The sequence below is a fragment of the Gallinula chloropus genome, assembly GCF_964237585.1.
Source record: "Gallinula chloropus genome assembly, chromosome: 16".
In the NCBI taxonomy this organism is placed as follows: Eukaryota; Metazoa; Chordata; class Aves; order Gruiformes; family Rallidae; genus Gallinula; species Gallinula chloropus.
Window position 1 is genome coordinate 10,606,515 of NC_140101.1, and position 20,889 is coordinate 10,627,403.

General features: G+C 49.9%; 1 protein-coding gene across 1 annotated transcript in view; it reads right to left on the bottom strand.

Annotated features, from left to right (window-relative positions):
- Positions 1-7,040, bottom strand: part of RIMS4 (regulating synaptic membrane exocytosis 4) — a gene marked incomplete at both ends in the record, with an annotated part of 51,445 nt that extends 44,405 nt beyond the window's left edge. The window contains one exon of the mRNA XM_084271733.1: positions 6,944-7,040. Coding sequence (XP_084127859.1) covers positions 6,944-7,040 — 97 coding nt within the window. The remainder of the gene's footprint in view (positions 1-6,943) is intronic.
- Between the last annotated feature and the right edge of the window lie 13,849 nt (positions 7,041-20,889).

Sequence of the window (20,889 nt, forward strand, 5' to 3'; positions counted from 1 at the left end):
AGATAAATTATTGCTCAAAACAACTACTCCAATCAAACTTGATTCTCCCTTACACAAAGCAGATACATGCATTCTGTCAAACAGAGATGTTGAAGCAAAGTAGTTACAGCGTTTCACAACTTGTCCTGATGTAGGAATCTGACAGAGTAAAGATAATTTTTTTAGCCTGAAGAACAGAGTGGTTTTGAATTAATAAATGTTGCATTAAAATTAACTTCACATGAAGAGCAGTCTCCCCTAGATTAAAAGCTTTCCGAGGACAGACTTTTCTATTTGGGAGTAAACTGACAGCAAAGTAAGAGAGAGATATATATTGTTCCCCTGTGGGGAAGGGGTCACGTATCACCAGCCCTCTACGACTCCAGCACACGTAGCTGGAACGTAACATAATCCCACGAACACTATAATGCACGTCAGGCCAGACACAGTCACCTTCGAGGGAAGGACGCAATATTGTGCTTTCCCAGGAAGCTGCAATAAGCCCTGCTGAGGGGACAGAACCATGTCACCATCAGGAGGCCCATGACTTCATCCATGTCCCCTCTCCCCTGTGAATCCACGCCTGGATAACCACAACATCCATGCAGCACACTGTGGCACAGCGCTCCAGATCCCAGGGCCGCCCGCTACCAATCTTCTTCCCCATCTTACATCCCTTAAAACAGTTCCTCAGCCAGCAACAGGCACAGGTGGATGCTCCAGGTCAGGACGTGCTGGACAACTCTGCCAGGGTGCCCAGTGGGAGACGGGAGGGGGTGGCAGCTGGTGCCCCAGGAAGGCTGCCCACCACGCTGAGCGTGACCGATACCACGTCACCCTTCCCCTGCGCTCTCCCATCTGTCTAACCGTACCCATCTGCTGGGCTTTGTCAGACTGTAAGCTCTTTGGGACAGAGACTGACATTTTGCTCTCCACAGGCGCAGCGTGAACTTGGCTGAGGACTACAGCTCTCACGTGCGGCCGCCACACCAAGAGCGACGCAAATGAGATTTCAGATCTCTTGTTCCTAGTGCTGACTCATTCGCAGGGCTCCTGCTCTCCCCTGGTCTCACACGGCCTCAGGAGAAGGCAAAACTCGTCCTCTGTAATTGCTGTCTACTGATTACACATGCAGGCAAGAGACCCGGAGAGCAGAGCTGCCTTTGTTGCACAGGAGATGTAAGGAACAGCACGGTTTGTTCAGCTCTGCATCGACTGGGTGCATCGGCGGTGTAAGAGCCAGTCGTTGCATTCATGGTCTGGATTAACTCATGTCTGGGGGTGAGATCACAAACCTCTGCAGATATTACCCGCTGCATCCACCTCTGGGCTTCTGGTCTGTTACATACACTCTCCTCTGACAAAAGACTGATTGCACAGCAACCCTTCTAAAACTCTTCCCAATTTTAATCAATCTATAAAACAAACATCTGCTTACCTACAGCTAGAACACATCCAGCAGAGAGAGCATCATTTCTTACAATCACTGGGATAACCTATGGCCAAGGATGTGCTCCTTACTGTGCAAGAAGAGGGAAAAAACACGGCTTTGACTGCCTCCTGCACCAGCCAAGAAGAGAGCTGGCCAGGTGCATGGCAGGGACTGGGCCACAGACAAACTCTCCCTGCACTTGTGTATTCCAGGCTGATTCAGATTCGTCCTGCAGCATCCCTGCCAGGTGAGCCCTATGTTTGTGTCTTCTCAGGGCTACAGAGATGAACTCGCATTTCATTTGTAAAAGATTAATAAGGAAAATAGTCACTATTCCAAGATGTGCAAAGAATTGCCTTTGTCTCCTCTGTGTTTGCCATAAGAACACATGTTCCCTAATGAGTAACTAACAAAGTGGGTTAGAGGCTTGCAATACTTCAACAGTAACTTTGGCTGAAGCAAACCCAGGCTAAACACCAGAGGACTTCACATGCTTGATCCAGACACATTTTAAGACACAGACAGGCTAGTTAAAAGACTTGAATCATCATGTACCCTAAAAGTCATATGTACCCCAACCCAATACAGTGCTGCAATTGAGAAATATCCACGGCAACGTCAAAACACACATAGGGGCTCTCTCTATTTAATAACTTTACGATGTTTTAACGTCTAAAATTAGAGAGAAGTGCAACAGATAAAACCCAAACGAGTATTTAAACTAACCTACACGTCCACAGCATGTTCTCCACCCCAGTGTTTTAAATGCTTTGATCAGTCCATTAAATTAATATTTCACATAGCTTCTCTTCAGAGCAATTGATCGTAACACAGCGCATCTGCCAGCACTTGATGGTGTGTGAAAGCCACAGCCCAGGCTGAGAATTTTCTCTCTAACTCTTTTCTGAACGAGCAGCTGACACGAGGAAGGCTTACTGTGAGTATCTAGGAGACATTTTGACTTTGGAAACCATTTTCTCTCTGCCAGACACTTGGTTCCAGCTGGCTGAGACACGACTTGATTCTGCTGTCTTGTAGACAGGGCAGAGGTCTGCCAGGCTGGACAGACCCCGTGCTGGGCCCAGATCTGCGGGACCCTCACTGGTCCCTCACACCTATTCTGTACCTTCCCCTGCTTCCTGATCAAAATCCCTCTGCCTTCCACACTTCCCAGGTACTCGGGATCCCTGTAAGAAACACATGAGTTTCCCCTTGTGCAGACCCTCAAAAGTTGCAGCTGAACTTCAGGGCAGCTGCATTTGCAGTATGACCCATGGTTATAGTCTCACAAACTTCCAAATCTGTGCCTCAGATCCCTTCTCCCAGCACAAGCATGTGTCCTTCCTAAGGAAACCAGGACATATGGCAACAGGGAAAGGAGTTGGTGCATTACTCACCCACTGGAGCCACAGTGCAGCTGGAGCATACACCCAAGCCTGAGAAGCTCTCCTGGATTGTGCTGCTCAGGCACAGTGGCTTAATGAAACTCCATCCCCTTCAGTGTCTTTCAGCATTTCCCTCCTTTGCTTCTCTACGCACAGCCCTTGTCCTTTGTAGGACACAAGGTCCCCATCTGGAAGCTCTCACGTCTTCAGAGCTGAGGACTTATTTGGCTTCCAGACTCCCAGCAAGCCCACCACCCTTACACTGACTGTCCCTGCAACTAACACCTCCTCCTCTCCCACCCAGGCTCGCAGGGTTTCGCATCTGCAGCTCCAAGTCAGTTGCTGTTGCCCTCCACCAAAACTTCACTTTCTGTTCTGCTCTAGGCAGCTTTCCAAGCTGTGTGCTCTGAACATGGAGCAAGCTGCTTCTCCTCCATGCCAGCAAACATGTGCCCATTAACCTTATGGACGTGCCTCAGGATGGAATGGACAGGGCTGTGCTAAGCTGCTGTCAGAAGTGGGCTTCGTTCCCCCCCTTCCACACCCCTGCAGCTTTATTCACAAACTGCACCCAGGACTCATGTGCTGCCTACAAAGCAGGTCTTCACAGTCATCATGAACCCTCAACATGCCATTTTTGACACCCATGTGCTTGCCACTTGACTGTTTGGTCCCTTTGGGCACATTGCCACATGAATACTAGCACACTGAATGCCTGATTCCAGCTGAGACCAAGACCAAGCGAATGGCAGATCCTCAGTCCTGCTCAGATTTGTGCTGGAACTGTTAGAAATAAGCACCAATTTAAGGCTCCCATTTTCTAGAAACACGCATACAAAGAGCACATGAATTCCTCTTACCTCTTTTTACCCTACCACTCCGTAACTGAAGAATTATCAGAGCTCAGGACAGACATTTGCATAAGTTAAACCAACAATTATGATGATGATAACTGCAGTTTCAAACCCCTTAACTTCACTGACATCACTGGGACCTCAGTGGAGTGAAGTCAGCGGCACTCAGCCAGACAGAAGGACAGCAGAATTGCCATGCAGAGACCAAAAGAGTCATTAACCCAGAGTTCTACTACAGAGTGTAGACAGTGGTTTCTGCTATTTCAGAACCCCACAGAAGCTTACTGATGAACAGAGCTCAGTGTTTGCTCAGACTACCCTCTGTGTAGGCAACCAAGGAAGGAAAAGGGTATTTATTACAACACAGGAGTACAATTCCACATCCACATCTTTGTCAAGGGAGGCATGTGGCCGTATTTGCTACGGGACACATCTGAAACTCAATCACCCTCACGCTCCGGAAGCATGAAAGAGAGATCCAGTTTCTTGTTCCAAGTCCTACCACTGCCCTGCCTATGCCAGCCTCCTGCTTCTGTGCACTAAGATATAAGCCAGCATCATCTGCATCCACTCGATTGCCGAGAACTCCGTCTGGACATCCCTGGTGGTACGACAGGCAGAACTGCTGTGGAAGATGAGAAGAGTCTTCTCACCTCGTGTCCAGAAGATGGACAATAAAGAAGAACAAAAAAGTTCAAGACAAAAGAGGTAACATTCTTTAAGTAAGAAACAAGCCATTTTTCAGCATCAAGAGTGGGAAACACTGGAAGCCACCATGGTTGTCATTAGCATTGGCCAAACATGGCTAAGTGGGTTTCCACATCACCACGGCTCTCAGCATAGCCACTCCTGCACATTTGCTCTTTTATCTGACCCTCTCCCAGTAACTTAAATGAAACACCTCAAGAATTTTTCTGGTTTGCAGATTTGAGTTCTCACTAGGCTGTTTTCCCTTTTCAGAGGAGAACGTCACGTTTCCTTTAGGCTTGGCCATTTATCAGCTTCTCTCCTTTTCCACAGGACATCAATGCTCTTAAAGATGCGGTTCTCCGCTTCAAACAAAATGGATGACGTGTCTGTTTGAAAGGGGTTTGTTTACCTTTTCAGAGCTTGTGGGATCAATTTGGGGTTTTTCTGCCATCTCCTATGGAGAACATCTCACCAAGTGCAATGTTCATCTCCCTGAATGATCTATTTTTTTGACAGAAATCACGCTGCAACCAGAACCGGTCAGAATCTCTCTTGATTTCAGGAGGGTGCATGGGTACAAATAATACAGACTCTTGCCTCGCACCATTCCAGCATTTCTTTTATCATTCCTCTTTCAGGACATTTATTTTCTTGAGAAAGTTATATGCTGGTAGCCTGAGCACACAGAATGTGAGGCAGCACACGTTTGTTCTTGCTGCTTGGTCATACATGTCTGAATACACACTCAGAGGCACAGAACAGGAGCTGTAATGCAGTGTCCCCACCACACTGCACAGTACCCCAAGCAGCTTTCCTAATGAGACTAACTCAGGCAAGCGAGATCCACTAATAAGCTGCTGGAGAATGAGGTCTTAATTGTAGATTTATTTAATTCAGAGACAAGTCCTGGTGTTGTGTTAGGAGGAACTTATTAACATTCACACGTGAGCATTTGGGAAGTGTGAATAAATACAATTCGGTGCAAACCCGTTTTTCTCAGCGCTGGAAGAGGAAGCCTTCACTTAAACTGACACCCTGCTCAGAGCAAGAGGGGCTGGACACCAGGGAACGACACCCTGTTCAAGGCACCACGTCGGATTCTCGTACTTGAGCATGTCTCACTATCAATCATTCCTGAAGCAACAGCGCTGAGACTTCCCAAAGCTCCCGTTACCGCCAGGTACGCTCCCCAGCATTTGAATCAAATATGAATTGCAAATAAACCATCAGCAAAAACTAGAGAACAGTATTTTTTATAAATACATCTGTTGGAGGATACAATCTTCTGCCTGACAGCCCTGCACAACGTTGATGACAATCCTCAGTTAATCACACAGATGATGAATTTATTCTTACGTCAATGCCTTTGAAAACAGCAGCGTTACAGGTGTACCAGCTCGCAGGCTGATTTGCCCGTGTATTCCTGCTGGCATCTGCACATCTTGGGATGAGCTGCCAGACAAAGCAGCACGCCGGCATTTTGAGGGATGCAACCATGACAGCCAGCATTAAAACACGCCTTAGTTACCAACTTTCATTATTTGCCACTCAGAAGATTCACTTACAGGTTCAGTCTCTGGGGTACAGTGCGCACTGTGAAAAACATCCCTCGTTTATAAGGGAGCTGCTGGGAAAGGACAAAGTGCTTATACGGGCTCTCCATCCACTCCCTACCCACCCAGCTGCTGTGCTGCCCTCTACTCCCAGCACCTTCTCCAGCACCCACTGTCCTTCCTTTCCCATTCAAGCCAATTTCTCCCCTGCATTTCCTTACCAACGACCCTCAGTTTGAAGCTTGGTCTTATTTTATGACTGCTGCCAACTCTTTGAGGCCAGAAAGGTCGTTAGGTAGCAGGCAAAACCCACTGCACCTGCTCGCAAAGGTTTCTGTATCTGTTTTACAATGTGCTTCACTCTCATTTGAACAGAATCCCTTTTATTCCCCTCTCCAAAAGCAGCACGGTGTATCGTGCCAACAACCCCTCAGACCCATCAGCCTGAGAGTTCACGGTGCGTAAGGCAGAAGCAGCAGAGCGGCCACAGCAGCGGGCAGAAGCGATAACTTCCCCCGGGGGCTGCCCTTCGCCACTTCCCACGGCTCGGCAGGAGAGGACTGGTGCGTAAGCCGCTCCATTTGCGAGCACCCCGGCTTCGCTACCGATTAGAAGAGGGAGCGCGATTCACCGTCATGAAAAAACGCTCCCGGTTCATGTCTGCGGGCACACGCTTCCCTGCGCAACTCCCCCAGGGCAGCGCACGGGGACCCTCACACCCCAAACCCACGGCAGGGTCAGGGCTAGCACCGACGTACTACGAGCCCACCCCCCCTTGCCCACGGCCTCCACACCGCCCAAGGCTGCGCCGCCCCCACGGCACCCGTGGGTGGGCACACGGACACGCACAACCCCACGGGAGACCGACCCACACCCGCCCCACCGACGCCCCCTCCACCGCCCCGGCTCTCGCCCCCGCTTCGGGGGTCTCTCCCCCCCCCACCCCACGCACGCTCCTACCCGCCACGCGTCCCCAGCCCCACCCGCGACCGAGACCCACTGGCCTGGCTGCGGCACCCACCCCGACAGCCCCCCTAACCCTCCCCGTACCCGCGTCCTCCTCGTCGAAGCTGTTCATGCAGGGGAAGTAGATGGCCAGGGCCTCGAAGGAGGCGGAGAGGCTGAGGCGGCTCTGCGAGCGCTCCATGAAGAGCCCCGGTCCGGGGGCGCCGCCGGGGGCCTCGCCCGCCGCCGCCGGCGGCTTGGCCAGCTTCGCCGCCCCATTCTTCACTCGGAGCACGGCCCGCGGCGTCTTGGCTGCGGCGGGGGCCGCGGTGAGGCGGCGGGGAGAGGCGAGGCGGGAGTACGGAGAGCAGCGGCGCGGTGCGGAGCGGAGCCACCTGCTGCCGCCCGGCGCTCTGGGCGCCGCCCCACCGCCCCGCCTCACGCCTGGCAGCGCCGCCGCCAATCGCCGCCCGGAGGGGAGGGGAGAGAAGAGCCGGGCTGGGCCCGGTGGTGGGAGAGCGCGGAGGCGCGGGTGGGGGCTCTTTGCTCGCTATCTGCCTGGCAGAGGAGGCCCCTGCGCCGCGGGACGGGCCTTCGCCCACCATGCGCCCAGCCTGGCGGCTCCGGCCCTCTGCGTGGCCCCAGAATTGTTTTGAGGCTTTCAGGAGGTTTCTTCCAAAGGGTGAATAAAAGACACTGGAGCAATTTAAGGAAGCAGCCCGGCTCCTCGGCCCCATCAATGGCCATCTCAGAGGGCAGCCGCAGGGCAAGGGGGGCCTGAGCCCCTGCAGAGCCCCCACAGGCCAGCCACGACAGGGACACCCATCCCTCCTGCTTCTGAAGAGATGCTTCAGGCATTGCCCGTACCAGAAGGGCCTCTGTCTCCCCAGACAAGGGCGTTCCCAGTCAGGCCACCATGACACTGAATTCCATGCATTTAACTTCTCCCTGGTCCTCTGCCCCATCCCAAGGATGCTTGTCAACCAGCACAAGAGGCTCCTCTCCCCTGGCACCAAAAATCCTGCTCAAATGCTAAAAAATAACCCCCTGAAACCCAAAAGCCACTGTTGGGAGGAATATGAGCTTCTAGGCCGAAGGCACGTAAACCAAGAGGTTTAGTGGTTGACTGGGGGGTTAAACCAGGTCTGCAGCACGTCACAGGATAGGTGCTGGTGGGAACTTGGGGTGCTATATGAACAAGTGAACCTTCAGATCCTTCCTGAAGGCTCTTGGATTTCTTTTCTGACAAGCCTTATGGAGAATTACTGGCTTGGAAATACCAGCTGTCTGCAGGTGGTGAATGCCACTTGCTCTGAAGCAGTACAGATACCCTGGCTCACTCCTCCAGCATAAGGAAGGCCAGGATGGGAATGAGATGGAGCACTTTTTCCGACAGCAACTTGCTCTCCCTAGCGAGGGTACTGTCTCTTCAGGGCACAAAGCAAGATGTTCCTTGGGCTGTCTACCCATCACAGTAACAAAGTTCTTCACTGCCAAATACATGAAGCGACTGACCAGCCTGTGCTAGTCCAAAAATGCAGATTAAAGCCCAAAACCCCTGTAAGGGAGGGCATGGCATGAACTGATACAAGCCAAATGCTGCAGAACAACAGCCTGAAATGAAAAAGTATATTCCTTTCGAGTGCTGGAGCCCAGCTGCAGACAAGCAGATGACTGGACTAGGCATCCTGAGGCCAGCCATTCCCAGTGCCCAGCTCAACCCCATAGGAGCTCCAAGGCTATCATAGCACTAGACACCTTGTACTTAGAAACCCTGCCTTTGATTTGATTTCCATACCCAGTAAGCAACATAAGAATTATAGCCTGTGATTTTACCTGTACTCTTCTCTCAAACAGGTAATAAATCAATCCATTAAGAGTCTCGCATCTCAGGAAGATCCTACCAGAGCTGTAGCATGTTTGTGGCTGCCAGCATCAGGGAGCAGTGAGAGCAGAGCTGCTCCCAGGGCAGGAGAGACAGGGGGCAGCCCCAGCATAGGGACAACCCCACCAACCAGGCACAGTCCCACACCTTGGGAGGTGGCACAGGCTGATGATGGCAATGCAACCTGCCAAACAGCTCCAAGATCAACCAGGGAAAGCCAAGCACCAGTTCAGGAACAGGTCTGAGACAGGCTCACCTACAACACAGCACAGCAGGGACTGACATCCCCAGGGGTTGAAGGATAAATGGAGCTTCTGGTAGAGAGGGTGGATGAGAGCCCCCCAAGAAGCTCATCAGGACAATTAAGGCCTATTAGTGCACTCCCAGCCCTGACACCCAGGATCTTCACTACCACTGATGCATCCAGAATAACAGAGGTCATTTGAATATCAGATGTCAGGCTGAGCTTGCAGGACTTCCCAATAGAAAATATGATTTTTAATTCAAAAACTAATCAGAATTTACTCTGGAGTTAGTGGGTTACATGAATTACTTCATCAAAGCAAGGCTGGGCACACAATAAAGCAGAAGGAACAGAATGAACTTATTACAGACAATGATGACTCCAGGTCTGGGTGCTGAAAGGCAGGGACGTCAGTCAGGAATGTATTACCATATGTTTCAGAAGATATTTCAATAGTACCAATCAAAGCAGCAGCCACAGGGACAAATCCAAGTGCATTGGAGCCGTTAAGTCAGCTCCTTGTCTACTACTCCTGGCAGCACGTTTAATTGGAGGAGCAAGAGGCATCTCTGAATCAAAATCTGCTTCCAGGTTCCCAGGGACAGAAGCTGCCTGGAAGTGCTGGGAGCTATTTGCTTAGAGCATCCAAGGAAAGAAAAATGAGGAATACAAATTTGATCTCAGCTTTATGTTGTGGTCATCTAAACATCTCTTGTTTCACTACATCTTTAAAGCAGAGTGCTGGCAGAGGTACCTATGCCTCACCGACAGCACAGGCCTGTGGTTTGGGTACCAGATCTCTATCCCCAACACCCTTCTCTGTCCTATGCTTTCTTCACCATGCACTGGGCCTGAAGACCCTTCTGCTTTGAGATATACCTATGAGACACTGAGGAAGAACATCACCATCACCCACATCACCTCTGTTCACCTTTCTCCATGCTCCATCCATCTACCAGCTTCCCCTCCCTCTGCAAGTGCAGTTCACCCCCCTGGTCACATCTTCTCAATGCTCCTCCTGTGTGTTTTGTTCCAAGCTGGCTTCACACCTCTGTCTTCACCTGTGGGACCTGCCATGCTTGAGTCCTTTCCTGCACCCTTCTGCAACAGAGGGGCTTGGGCCAAGTGCTGTCAGCATCATCCCCTACCTTTGGTGTCCTCTGCCTCTCCTTTGCCTGCTACAGCATTTTGCTCCTTAGGGCACGGACTCACCTAATTCACATTCTGCCAGGCTCTTTGGTTACTGGTTGGGCCAAAGCATCCTAAACCAAAACCATCTGCCTTAAAGTGAGACAAACCACACTGACAGCTGGAAGTCAGATGGACAGTTAAAGGCGTAATGCCCTCCAGATGCCTGGAGGAAGCAGTTTGTTTTGGCTGCCTGTTTAAGGGAAATAAGGATTTGCAGTGAAGCTGGAAACTGTTAGTCCATAACTGTTCTTCCTCACTGATCATCATGGACAGAACGATCCCTGGGAGGAGCTCAGAGAAGTGAGCATAAGCAAGGAGGAAGATTCCTGTGATGTTGTAAATAAACTGAGAGTGCAACCAAGAACAAATAAACTCAAAGATTGCTACCTCTAGAACAGCACGTCAGCGGCTGCCCTGGTGGAAGTGGTTAATTGATTGTTTCTCCAGTGAAGCAGGCTCTGACTGATTGACCCATGGAAAGCTCTGATAGATTTTTCCTGCTGGCTCTTTCTCTTCCCACTGGTCACGTAGCTTGTATTTTTTTGCCTTGAGTCTTGGGTGTCTGTGTCAGCCTAGGAAGTTACTTTCCCTACACTGGGATGAGAGGATACGCTGTCTTGCACGCTCCTGTGGTCTCTGTGTGCCCGTTTGGAAACAAAACCGAACTCCTTGGTTTGTCTATGTTTCTTTCTACCCTGTTTTTATCCTGCCCGCAGCTCGTTCACAAAAGAGTCTCCATGCTGGGAGCTCAAACGCAGCAGAGAAACAAACCCTGCTAGTGAGAACATAAACCTACTCAAAGCAAACGCAGCAGCCCTCGGGGTAAGGAGAGTTGAGGTCCTCCTTCTCTCATACTACCCCTTCCTTCGCCTGGGGGGGAGCTGCTGCTGGAGCCAGACAGTTCACAGATGTCAGTGATGTTCTCCAGATCCCAAAAGCAAATACAAAGCTGATAGTCTCTGTTCTCAAGGGCTCTAATTTATTCCCTTTCCTGGTTTGAGTTTCTCTTGGTATTTCTGGGCAGCCTGGAGGGCAGGAGGTGGGTTGTGTGGAGCATGGATACACATGACCTGTGAATAAATGCCACAGAATGGCCTGGCATTTCCAGTCTGGTCCTGTGGCACTGCATCAGTGAGGGATGATGCTGAGAGATACCAACACATGCACCAACCACACCAAGTACCACAGTTTCACCAGGCTTAGTTGGTTGGACACCTGTCTAACAACACACATTCTACCTTGTATAACAATACAGAGTTTAACTTACTGTTGCTTGTTACTTGTGTTGAGGGATATTGCAGAGTGATGCCCTGAAGAACCAGGCACAGCATAAACACAGAGTGAAAGCCTTTCTTTTTCCCCAGTGATCACTAAGTAGTCAAGACAAAGAACAGAAGACAGTATAATTTTTCTTACACAAGTTCAGAGTATGAAGCCTGGGAGTTTCACTTGGCTTGCCCAAGACCACATAAGGGAAGTTTCTGTTGGAGCTAGGAATTAAATGTAGATTTCCTGCCTTAATCTCAAGGCTACCTTCTGCTTTTCACTAGTGCAAGCATTCGTAGTTTCTAACCTTAGCAAAATTACGTTGTGAGCCAGACAGGCTTTTACAGCATCCTTTGCTGGTTGGGATCCAGGCAGACCAGGAGCTCTGGTTTGTTGCTAGCCCAACCACACACGTGACCTGCTGTGGCACAGCAGATGCTGCCCTAAGGAGCTGGCTGGAACGCTACATGGAAAAACTCCGTGTTTTTCTGGTGACTGAAGTGTGGAAGCAGACTGAGGAAGTGTGGGGTAGCAGTAATTTGCAGACACGTGTTGTCTGTTGCAATATTCAGCCACAAGCAAAAGGAAAGAGGAAACACCTGCACAGAGAATATGCTCTTAAGAGCAGGTACTTGCTTATCTACACCCCTGATTTATGATCAATACACCACCCCCACAGGTACTGTGCTGTTCCCCAGCTCCCCAGGCTGGGAAATGCTAGGCACAGTGAGGAAGGAGAGAGATGGGAAAAAAAGGATGGAAAGGAAAAGCAAGAAGGTGGCCAAAAAAGCTGAACTGGAGGAAGCACCAGAGGAGAAGGAAAGGACTGGGAAGTTTAACCAGTCAAAAGAAGTTTTGCAGCCAGGAGCAAGTTCACGAGAGCTGGAGAAATGGATTTGGGGCACATCCTATGGCCAGGAGCAAAAATGAGACACTAAGTCAGAGCTCATGTACATGAAGAGCCCACCTAGCCATCCTCTAAAAAGCTTCATGAGAGAAAAGCCCACCTGGAAGCTCAATCAATAGTCGTAAGCGTGTGTGTGTGTGTTAAAGCAGGAGGCTGACTGACCACAAATGACAGAGAGCTGTAGCCCAGGCAGGTGGCTGGCTGTCCTACGTGGCTGTGAAAAATGAAGAGGCTGCTCTGGAAAGCCTGAACCACGGTGTCTTTATTCTGCAAAGCATCCTGTAGAGCAGACATTTTGTGGAAGATATCCCCAGGGCTCGGGAGAAGGGAGATAGCAGATTGTAGCTGAATGAAAGCAGGGAATCGTACAGACAAACCGCTTCCTTCAGTCCTTTCATTCATAGCTGCTCATGGCGTTGGCATTGTCACAAGCGGAGGCGACGCTGGGAATGACAGGTGGAATTTAGTGCATTTAAATTTTAATCAGCAATTATTGTAAAACACAATAATGCTTCAACTGGTGGGTAATTTAGCTCCAATTCCAAAAATATAGACTCATCCTCTCTAGCTGTAAATTTCCAACCTCTTTCCTCCAAGCAAACTAGCATATAGAAATGTATGAATGATAACCCAGCAAAGTAACGGTGGCTGGAGAATTAAGATGGCTCAGAACTACCCAGCCAAATTACACAGCGATGGTATGGCACCCATCCCAGGTCATGCTTAGAAAGATTCAGGCTTACTTCTCTCACTGACATGAAAAGGACTGGAAGGCCACCCAACTGCCCTGTGACAGGGATGTGTCTGTGTGTCTGACAGGACAGTAAATGTCTAGATACTGCTGCAATGTCACTATTCAGTGCCAAAACTGGGAAGGTCTGCTGCCTGGAAAGAATACAGAAAATAGGCATCTCAGCTGTCTGATATTAGCTTCTGAGTTTGAAAATGTGAGCCTAGCTTTTTGGCTAAGGATGTATTATTCATGAGCTACCCCCATGTGTGGGAGTTTGGCAGTCCTTGGTGCAGAGCACCACCTCTGGGAAGCATCCCATAGTGAGGACCACGCTGGGCACCCAAGGCACCGTGCCAGCTTGATGGGGCTTGGGTAGCTCACCCCCGAGTCAGGAGGCCAAGAAATCCAGCAAATAAGGGTATATGAGCTCCGTGCAGCAGCAGCTGGTGTGCTGCTGGGGCTCGAGCTAACTGGGAGCTGATTTTGCTTGGGCAGCTCTACGCCACGCTGCAATCTGCAGCATAAACCTTCCCTTAGAGCAGAGACCTCTCAGCAGCTCAGTGAATGGTAATTTAATTTAGATTTAATGTTAGGATTTGGGGCCATTAGTTGCCAGAACAGATATTCATGTGGACAGAATGGTCCTCATGGCCTCACGTTGCATCCTGGCATTTCTGCTGCCTCTGCAGGAGTGGCACGTTGGGGTCATCGATGCTGCCGAAGCCACAGGATCATAGAATCATTTAGGTTGGAAAGGTCAAGATCATCGAGTCCAACCAGAAGCCTAACACTGCCACATCCAACCAGTAACCTGGTCCCTAAGCACCACATCTACACATCCTTTAAATACCTCTGGGGATGGTGGCTCAGCCACTTCCCTGGGCAGCCCGTTGGCTTTTGGACTCCCATCCGCTCCTGCACACATGCTCTCAGCCTGGGAGGCAACAGGTTTGTGAAATACCTTTTTTAAATGAGTCTGCTGAGTCTGTAATAAGAAGAGGACAGAAATAATCCTCTCTGTGTCTTCCTACAGATGGGCTTTAGTACTTGTAAAAGTTGTAGCAAATGGATTTGCTCCGGGCTTGGATAGACATCGACAGATTTATAGAATGAGAGGTGATGCAGCATAGCTACAGCAAAACTGCATGTTGGAGGGAGCAATCCCTGCAAAGGCTCGAGAGTGCTTCAGATGTGCTGCCTCTTGTGCTTGTGCTGGAGCTGGTCTGTCAAAAAGGACTTGTGCCCTGCAGTGTGGGGCAGCCAGACCAGACCCTGGAAGCCATCGGAGAAAAGGAAAAATGCTTTTTCTTCACCTCAGATGGCAGCGACACTTTGGTGAGATGCATTTCTATTTTTAGGGTGCTGGTGCTAAGGCTGCTTTTACCCTTTTTTTTTCTGTTCCACCTCGCCTTTCCCCTCTCTCCTTCCTCCAGGCTACAGCAACGGGGTTCCAAAAGGAAAGGAAGATTCACTTGTCTGCAGTTACCAAAGGGGGTAAATCTGTTACATGTTACACAGTTTTCACGAGGCAGCATTTTTTACTGAACTTGAGAGCAATAATGTTACATAAGAAGCCCCTAACAGATTGGTTTTATATATATATACATATATATATATATGGTTTATATCTTATACAGGACAAATAATTAGAAGCCATGACTCAAAGTGTGGAACTACAAACTGAAGGTAGACCAGTTATGATCACCCCAGTGATAACACAAATTAACACAAATTTCCTCGTAATGCCCTCAAACATTGCATCGACTCGAAAATGGAGCTCTCAATAACCTGCTGTAGTCTTCACCAGCAAGCTCACATTTAGCTTCACAACCCTCTTCTGTCTTCTGACATAACCTGTCCTAAAACCAAAAATAATGTGCTCTACCTTTGGAGATGCCTTATCTATACATGCCCTCAGCAGACGGCTCTTTCTCGCGTTGTAACACCCCTCTTTTAATTCTCCACGTACAGAAAACTACAGGAGGAAACATAAGGAGTTTCATACTGGAAGAATGTATAACTTCCAGAAGTTTAAAATTAAAGAAGCACATGATACAATTCACTGCAAGCATATCTTGGATATATATTTTTACATTGATTGCTTTAGTACACCCAGAGCTGTTGCATTTCTTATCATCTGTCTATAAAGATACATTGGTTCTGGCAGTACCAGTAAAACCCCAGCTAATGTTTTCATGTTTTTCCTGAGACTATATTTCACACCAAGTACTTGAATATATCATTACTTATCTCCCCAGTCTTATTTTTATTCCCTTCTTCATGTCTCAATTCATCTTTTTTTCCAACATTTGCAAATTCATCAAATCATTCCCCTTTGTCAAGAGGGGACATCATTGTCAGCATCACTAATGCAATTTGGACCAGGTTTCACACTTTTTGCCACGGAGAATTCTTCAAGTTCATCCAGATTGCTTCCAATCTTCAAATTATTAGGCCTACTCCTTCAAATACTCAGTGAAAATACTGTATAAACAGTTTACCTTCCTTTTTTTTTTAAAAAAGACTGTCAAAAAAGACTCCCTGACTTTCAAGTTCAACTATTAAAGCGTTTATCATCGTTGCCTGAGAACCTGCCCTTTTTTACTTCAGTCCTTACCACCACAGGCTTGATGCTCTCATTTCACAAAGGTACAACGTTCAGTTTCCCTGACTCTATGGAAAGCATCTTCTGTTTGCCTGTGACAATATGGAGTTGCAGCAGCAATTCAGGGCTGTGAAAAAACACTTGAATGAAACAAGACACTTGTCATGCAAAAGAAAATATGGTTTGAAGGCACCTTAGAGATTAATAAATAATCTGCTGCTGGCTGGCTGTAGAGATAACCACCTTGTCTTACAAGGTCCAAGAATTGCATTTAGTTTATTTCAGTGAAATTGGGGGGGGGTGGGTGTGTGTAGAAATATGGGAAGGAGGTGTGGGCTCACCACTGCATGCATCAGAGCCTGTTGTACCGGCTCCTCCTTGGATCCCTTGTGAACCTGGTGGACAGTATAGTCCCCATCTGGAGGCTGAGGTTCAGGGTGTTTGTGGTTTGGTAAACACCGCAGTTGTTTCTCTCCCTCCTGCTGGTTGAGAATTCACATCACTAAAGGAGTCAGGAACTTTGTTTATCCATCAGCGTCTGCCCGAGGGCTTCAGTGTGCTGGTGACCTGCTCCTCAGCATTTGTACCAGCGCACTGTGGGGGTCCAGTGGCTCAAATCTACTTTCATTTCTTTCAGGAACAAATTGCCTAAATGAACTTGTGCATGTCACATTCATACAGCTCTGACTGAGTTGTGCCCCATGCCACTGAACCCCAGGAAGCCTCATGTTTCCCAGGGCTGGTGCGATCACTGTGCTCTGGTTCCCATGCAACATCCCTGCAGCACCGACAGCTCCAGCTCTCGCTTCAGCACAGAAGGGCTCTTTCTCCAGCAGGTCACTTACCAGAGCAGTTGCCCATTTTTGCTTTTCAAGGCAAAATACACTCAATGCTGGAGCCCTGAGCTGATTCTGGAGGAGGCAATCCCCCTTTCCTTCACCCCCAGCTGATGGCTCTGCAGGCATCAGCCCAACAAGGCCACTTTCCGTAAGGCCAGCAAGAGCTAGAGTGGCCTTCTACATCCAAGTGCTCGAAGGAAATGTGGGATACTGACATTTGGGTCATTGCAGACCAGGCTCGAGCACAGACCTGCAGCTCTCAGCCCTGTTGTCCCCACCGTGCTGGGATGAGCAGTGCAGGAGTGCTCCTGTCCCCATCTATCTACCATAGGTGTTACATGTTCTGATGTGATGGAGGAACCTGCCCAGTTTTCCCTCATGCAGGAGACAGAGGCAGGGGATGTCTGAACACCTCTGAGATACCCACTTTTGTCATACCATGAGTCCTCTTTGTCCCTTCTTCAGTGCACAGCTTCATTCGGGAGGTTGGTCCTTGATGAGAGGAGGAGCATCTCCTCGAAGACAGCAGGTTTTTCCTTGATTTTGCTGGTGTTTTCCTAGGTTTTAACTAGCCCTGGTCACCTCCCAGCTCTTCTGCTGTCTACCCCAGTGCAAACACAGGGAGCCAGAGGTGAGTGTTGCTGGACCAGCGCTGTACCGGTTGGGATGCCCGGAGTGGCACTGCCCCCCTGGCTCACAGTCAGACCAAAATCTGGAAAGTGGATCCATCTTCAAAAGACTTTGATTTTTCACATTTGCTTTCTGCTCGATTTAGCTATTTCCTGAAACAATCTCAGCAGTGAAAAGCCTTTCCAGAATAGAACAGGAAGGTCGTCTTTCTCCTGAAAACGCTGAAACAAGATGTTTTGATGCTGCCAGATCGTTGTGTTTGTTTGTTTCATTTCAAAACAAGATTCCAGTAAAATGCAGTCAATTTTCTGAAGCACTTTGATTTTCCTGGGGCCGTGGATGCTGGCTGAGATACTGTTCCGGCTATCTGCATGTGGGAGAAGCGAGGGAGGGAAGGCAGACCAGATGTCACCCAGTGCCTTGCAGAACTGGGGAGCTGGCGCCCGTCTGACAAACAGCCTTCGGAAGTGTGGGAACATGGTGGGGGTGCGTCCGGCGCTTGGGAAGGGACACGCAAAGGAACAGGGAGAGTCATGGAAACCTGCTTGATGATGGGTCCCTGGAAACCATGGATGGCCTGGCTCTGGTACCAGCCTCTGCTACTGACTTTCCAAGCAAATGTTTGCGGCCCAGTGACCTGTAAGACAGGGAATAACAGAGTGACCCCTGGGATCACCATGTCTGCTAAGAATTTAGGGGGGTTTAGGGCTGTAATACCCTTTTGCATTGTTGTTTTGAACAGCAGCTTGAGTGGTGCAGCTCTCACCTGGGCTGTGGGCTCTTTGCTCTGTGCAAAGCAACAAGAACAGTCATTGCCTGGACCCGTGAGTTTTTGTTAAGACAGGCAGTGGTAGAAGAATTTAAATGCAGATCCCAGCATCCTGCAGACACAGAAAGAAATCCAGGCTTTGCAAAGTCAAAGAGAAGCAGTTTCATCCTCCTGGGAGCTACAAAATAGGTTGGGATGCCAAAAATAACCTGCTACTAGTTATAGATGCTCCAGCTCTTTACTGAGACACGAAAACTTGAGCTGGGTTTAATACAAGACACTTGTTTAGTGTCACTGTGACCTTCTGCAGTTTTCCCACCCCAGTTCTAATAAAATTACAGATTAATCCAACTTGTCACTTTGTTTCTCTATTCTGGCTCTTGTGCTGAGCTGGGTCCAAGCTGCAAAGCTTCCTCCATGCGATTCGACTCTGTTTTGTAATGGCTCTATTTCCTCTGTGAATTAATTTGCGTGAAAACCTGGTTCCCAAGCCAGGGGTCCATGGCCTCAGGGAACGGAGAAGAATGGAGGCTCCAGCTCTCAGAAACACCTGAATGAAATAGGAGCTTCTCAGAGGTGGTTTTGGGGCCTGGGGTTGCTGCCTCTATCAATTTAGGGTCAGGGACCCAGCTGGTTTAGGACATCTGATAGGGTCACCCTCTGCACTCACAGGGAAGCAAGACAAGCCAAATTTCAGAGAGAAAATATTTGACCCTCTTAAGAGAGTTACAGCCCAAGGATTTCTAAGGAAAATGATATAAACCTCAATTCAAGCTGGCAAATTCCTCCCCTAGAGACCATTCTGCTGGAGACAGGGAAAATTGAGGAAATCATCTGAGCAGAGCCACAGATGTGATCTCACTCTGGGCCATTCGGGTGCTGGTAATGCTGGCACTTGGGGTGCTGGAGTGCAGTGGAGAGCACCCACACGGCATCTCACAGACAATTGAAGCCTGGATCCTGCACAGTGCCCAGCCCCACCAGCCCAAAGCCTAGCTCAATCCCACCGGAGCTTGCCCAAGCCAAGCTGGGGTGGAGCAGCCGTGTGTCCCTCCACCCTAGGACATCCCTCTAGCCCTCAGCAAAGGGTGGTGTGTCCACAGCAGCATCCCTGAGCACACACAGACCCTCCTGTGCAAGCGCAGAGAGTGGCCCCCCACTAGCTCCATGGAAGTGGAGGAGATTAGGGGCAGGAGGGTAAGGGAAGGAGGGGGCGAGATGTAGAGGTCGGTCGTTCTCCTTCTCCACCTCTCTCATTCCAGCTAGCACACACTTCTCGTGCTCCTTTCTAGTCTTGGGCGTGCTAGACCCTGCTCTGTATTTTGGAGAAGATGGATGGAGACAAGATTCAGCTGGGGACAGGATGGCTTGGAGGAAAGCTGCATGGTCTGACACTCAGGACTGGGAATAAGTCCATCTCCTGCTCCCTCTGCCCTTGACTCTGGTTGCTCCCGCAGCGCCTGAGGGGAAGCGAGATGAGAGGCAGCGAAGGGGGTCACTGGAACAAAGAGAGATAAACAAAGGATAATCTTTCAGGCAACAATTCATCATGTAAAGCCAAAGCAGAGAAACAGTTTCCCAGCTAGCACAGCATCCGAAGGATGGACTGAACCACTTCAGCAGCAAGCAGGTGTCTCAGGGCTCAGAGAGTCCAGCAGGCCTCAGCCATGGGGTAGTCACCCCACATGGCTCAGGTGGTCCCAAGCCCAGACAGCCAAATCTGTGCTGTAGCCGGTGCTTTTACTGGTGTTTTTATTTGCACAGAGGGACGGGGGTGTCTCTGGAGGATAGGATGCCTGCAGTGGTACAGCCCCTGCCTGAGGAACAGATGCTCTCCTGGCGAATCATTTCCATTTCCAAGACCTCACATCAGAGAGCAAACCCGAGCCTGCGCCCAGCCACCCCCTCTGTCCTCAGCTCAGCCCCAGCCCTGCCCTGACACTGTCTCATCTCAGTGCTAAATCATGCAATAACCACGCCAGTGCCCCACTGCTTTGCCTGGTTTGCCTCAGGCAGAGCCCTTCCTTCATCCAGGTCACGCCAGAGGTGACACAGAAGCCGTCGGGAGAGGGGAAAGGCCAGGGATGTGGTTAGCACTGCAGACTGGTACTCAGCACATCCATGAATTCCCTGGACCGGGAAGAAGTCAGAGCAGGGGCCATGTAGTGCCTTGGTAGGAAATGTCCCTCCCGGTGAGGGTTGGAGGCGTGCAGGGGTGTCAGCTCTGCTGCCCCACTCCTGTCAGAGAGCCCAGCTCCCTCCATTGCTCCTGTGCCTGGCCACAGACTGAGCTGAGAAGCTGTCTGGGCACAGTGGGAGGTCAGGGCTGTGGGCACAGGGAGGTGGCTCTGGGCACACTGCCCTCTCCGCATTGGGATGCCTCCACCACAGAGGTACAGTGGCCATGTGGCAGCCAGCAAACATGAAAGCAGCTTTTCTTTCCTCCTCCTCACAGGGCTTTCATGGGCAGTGGACAGGTGGGTGCTGGGGCAGCCTGCTCTCCTGCTCTGAAACCCTGGTGAGGAGGAGGAGGAGGAGGTGGGGAGCTTGGAGCTACCCAGAGGCGGCTGATGCTGCTGTTGCCGCTGGCAAGCTGTCACTCCGACACCTCGCTGCGCAGGGCTCTGACGTCAGACGCCTCTGACAAACTTTGCTGTCAGTCAAAAGCCTTTTCACAAACAGAGACAGTGACAGTTGGCAATGCAAACACCAATCCTCCCTGGGTTTCTTTCCCTTCTTTGCTTTTTTAAGCACACAGATTTAAATTCTAAATTGCTGGTCCAGCAAGGACCTCCTGTCTCTAGTGCTGCATCTTCTGCCCCAGCCCTCAGCCACAGGCCCAAAGGAGCTTCCCTGCATCAAGCAAGAGCCCCAAGCTTGGCTCCACCACCACCACCAAGCTCTGAGGAGCCAGGAGCGTGGGACATGGTTACCAGAACAAAATTCTCCATCTCCCAGGGCTGGTCATGCTTGGCAGGTGGC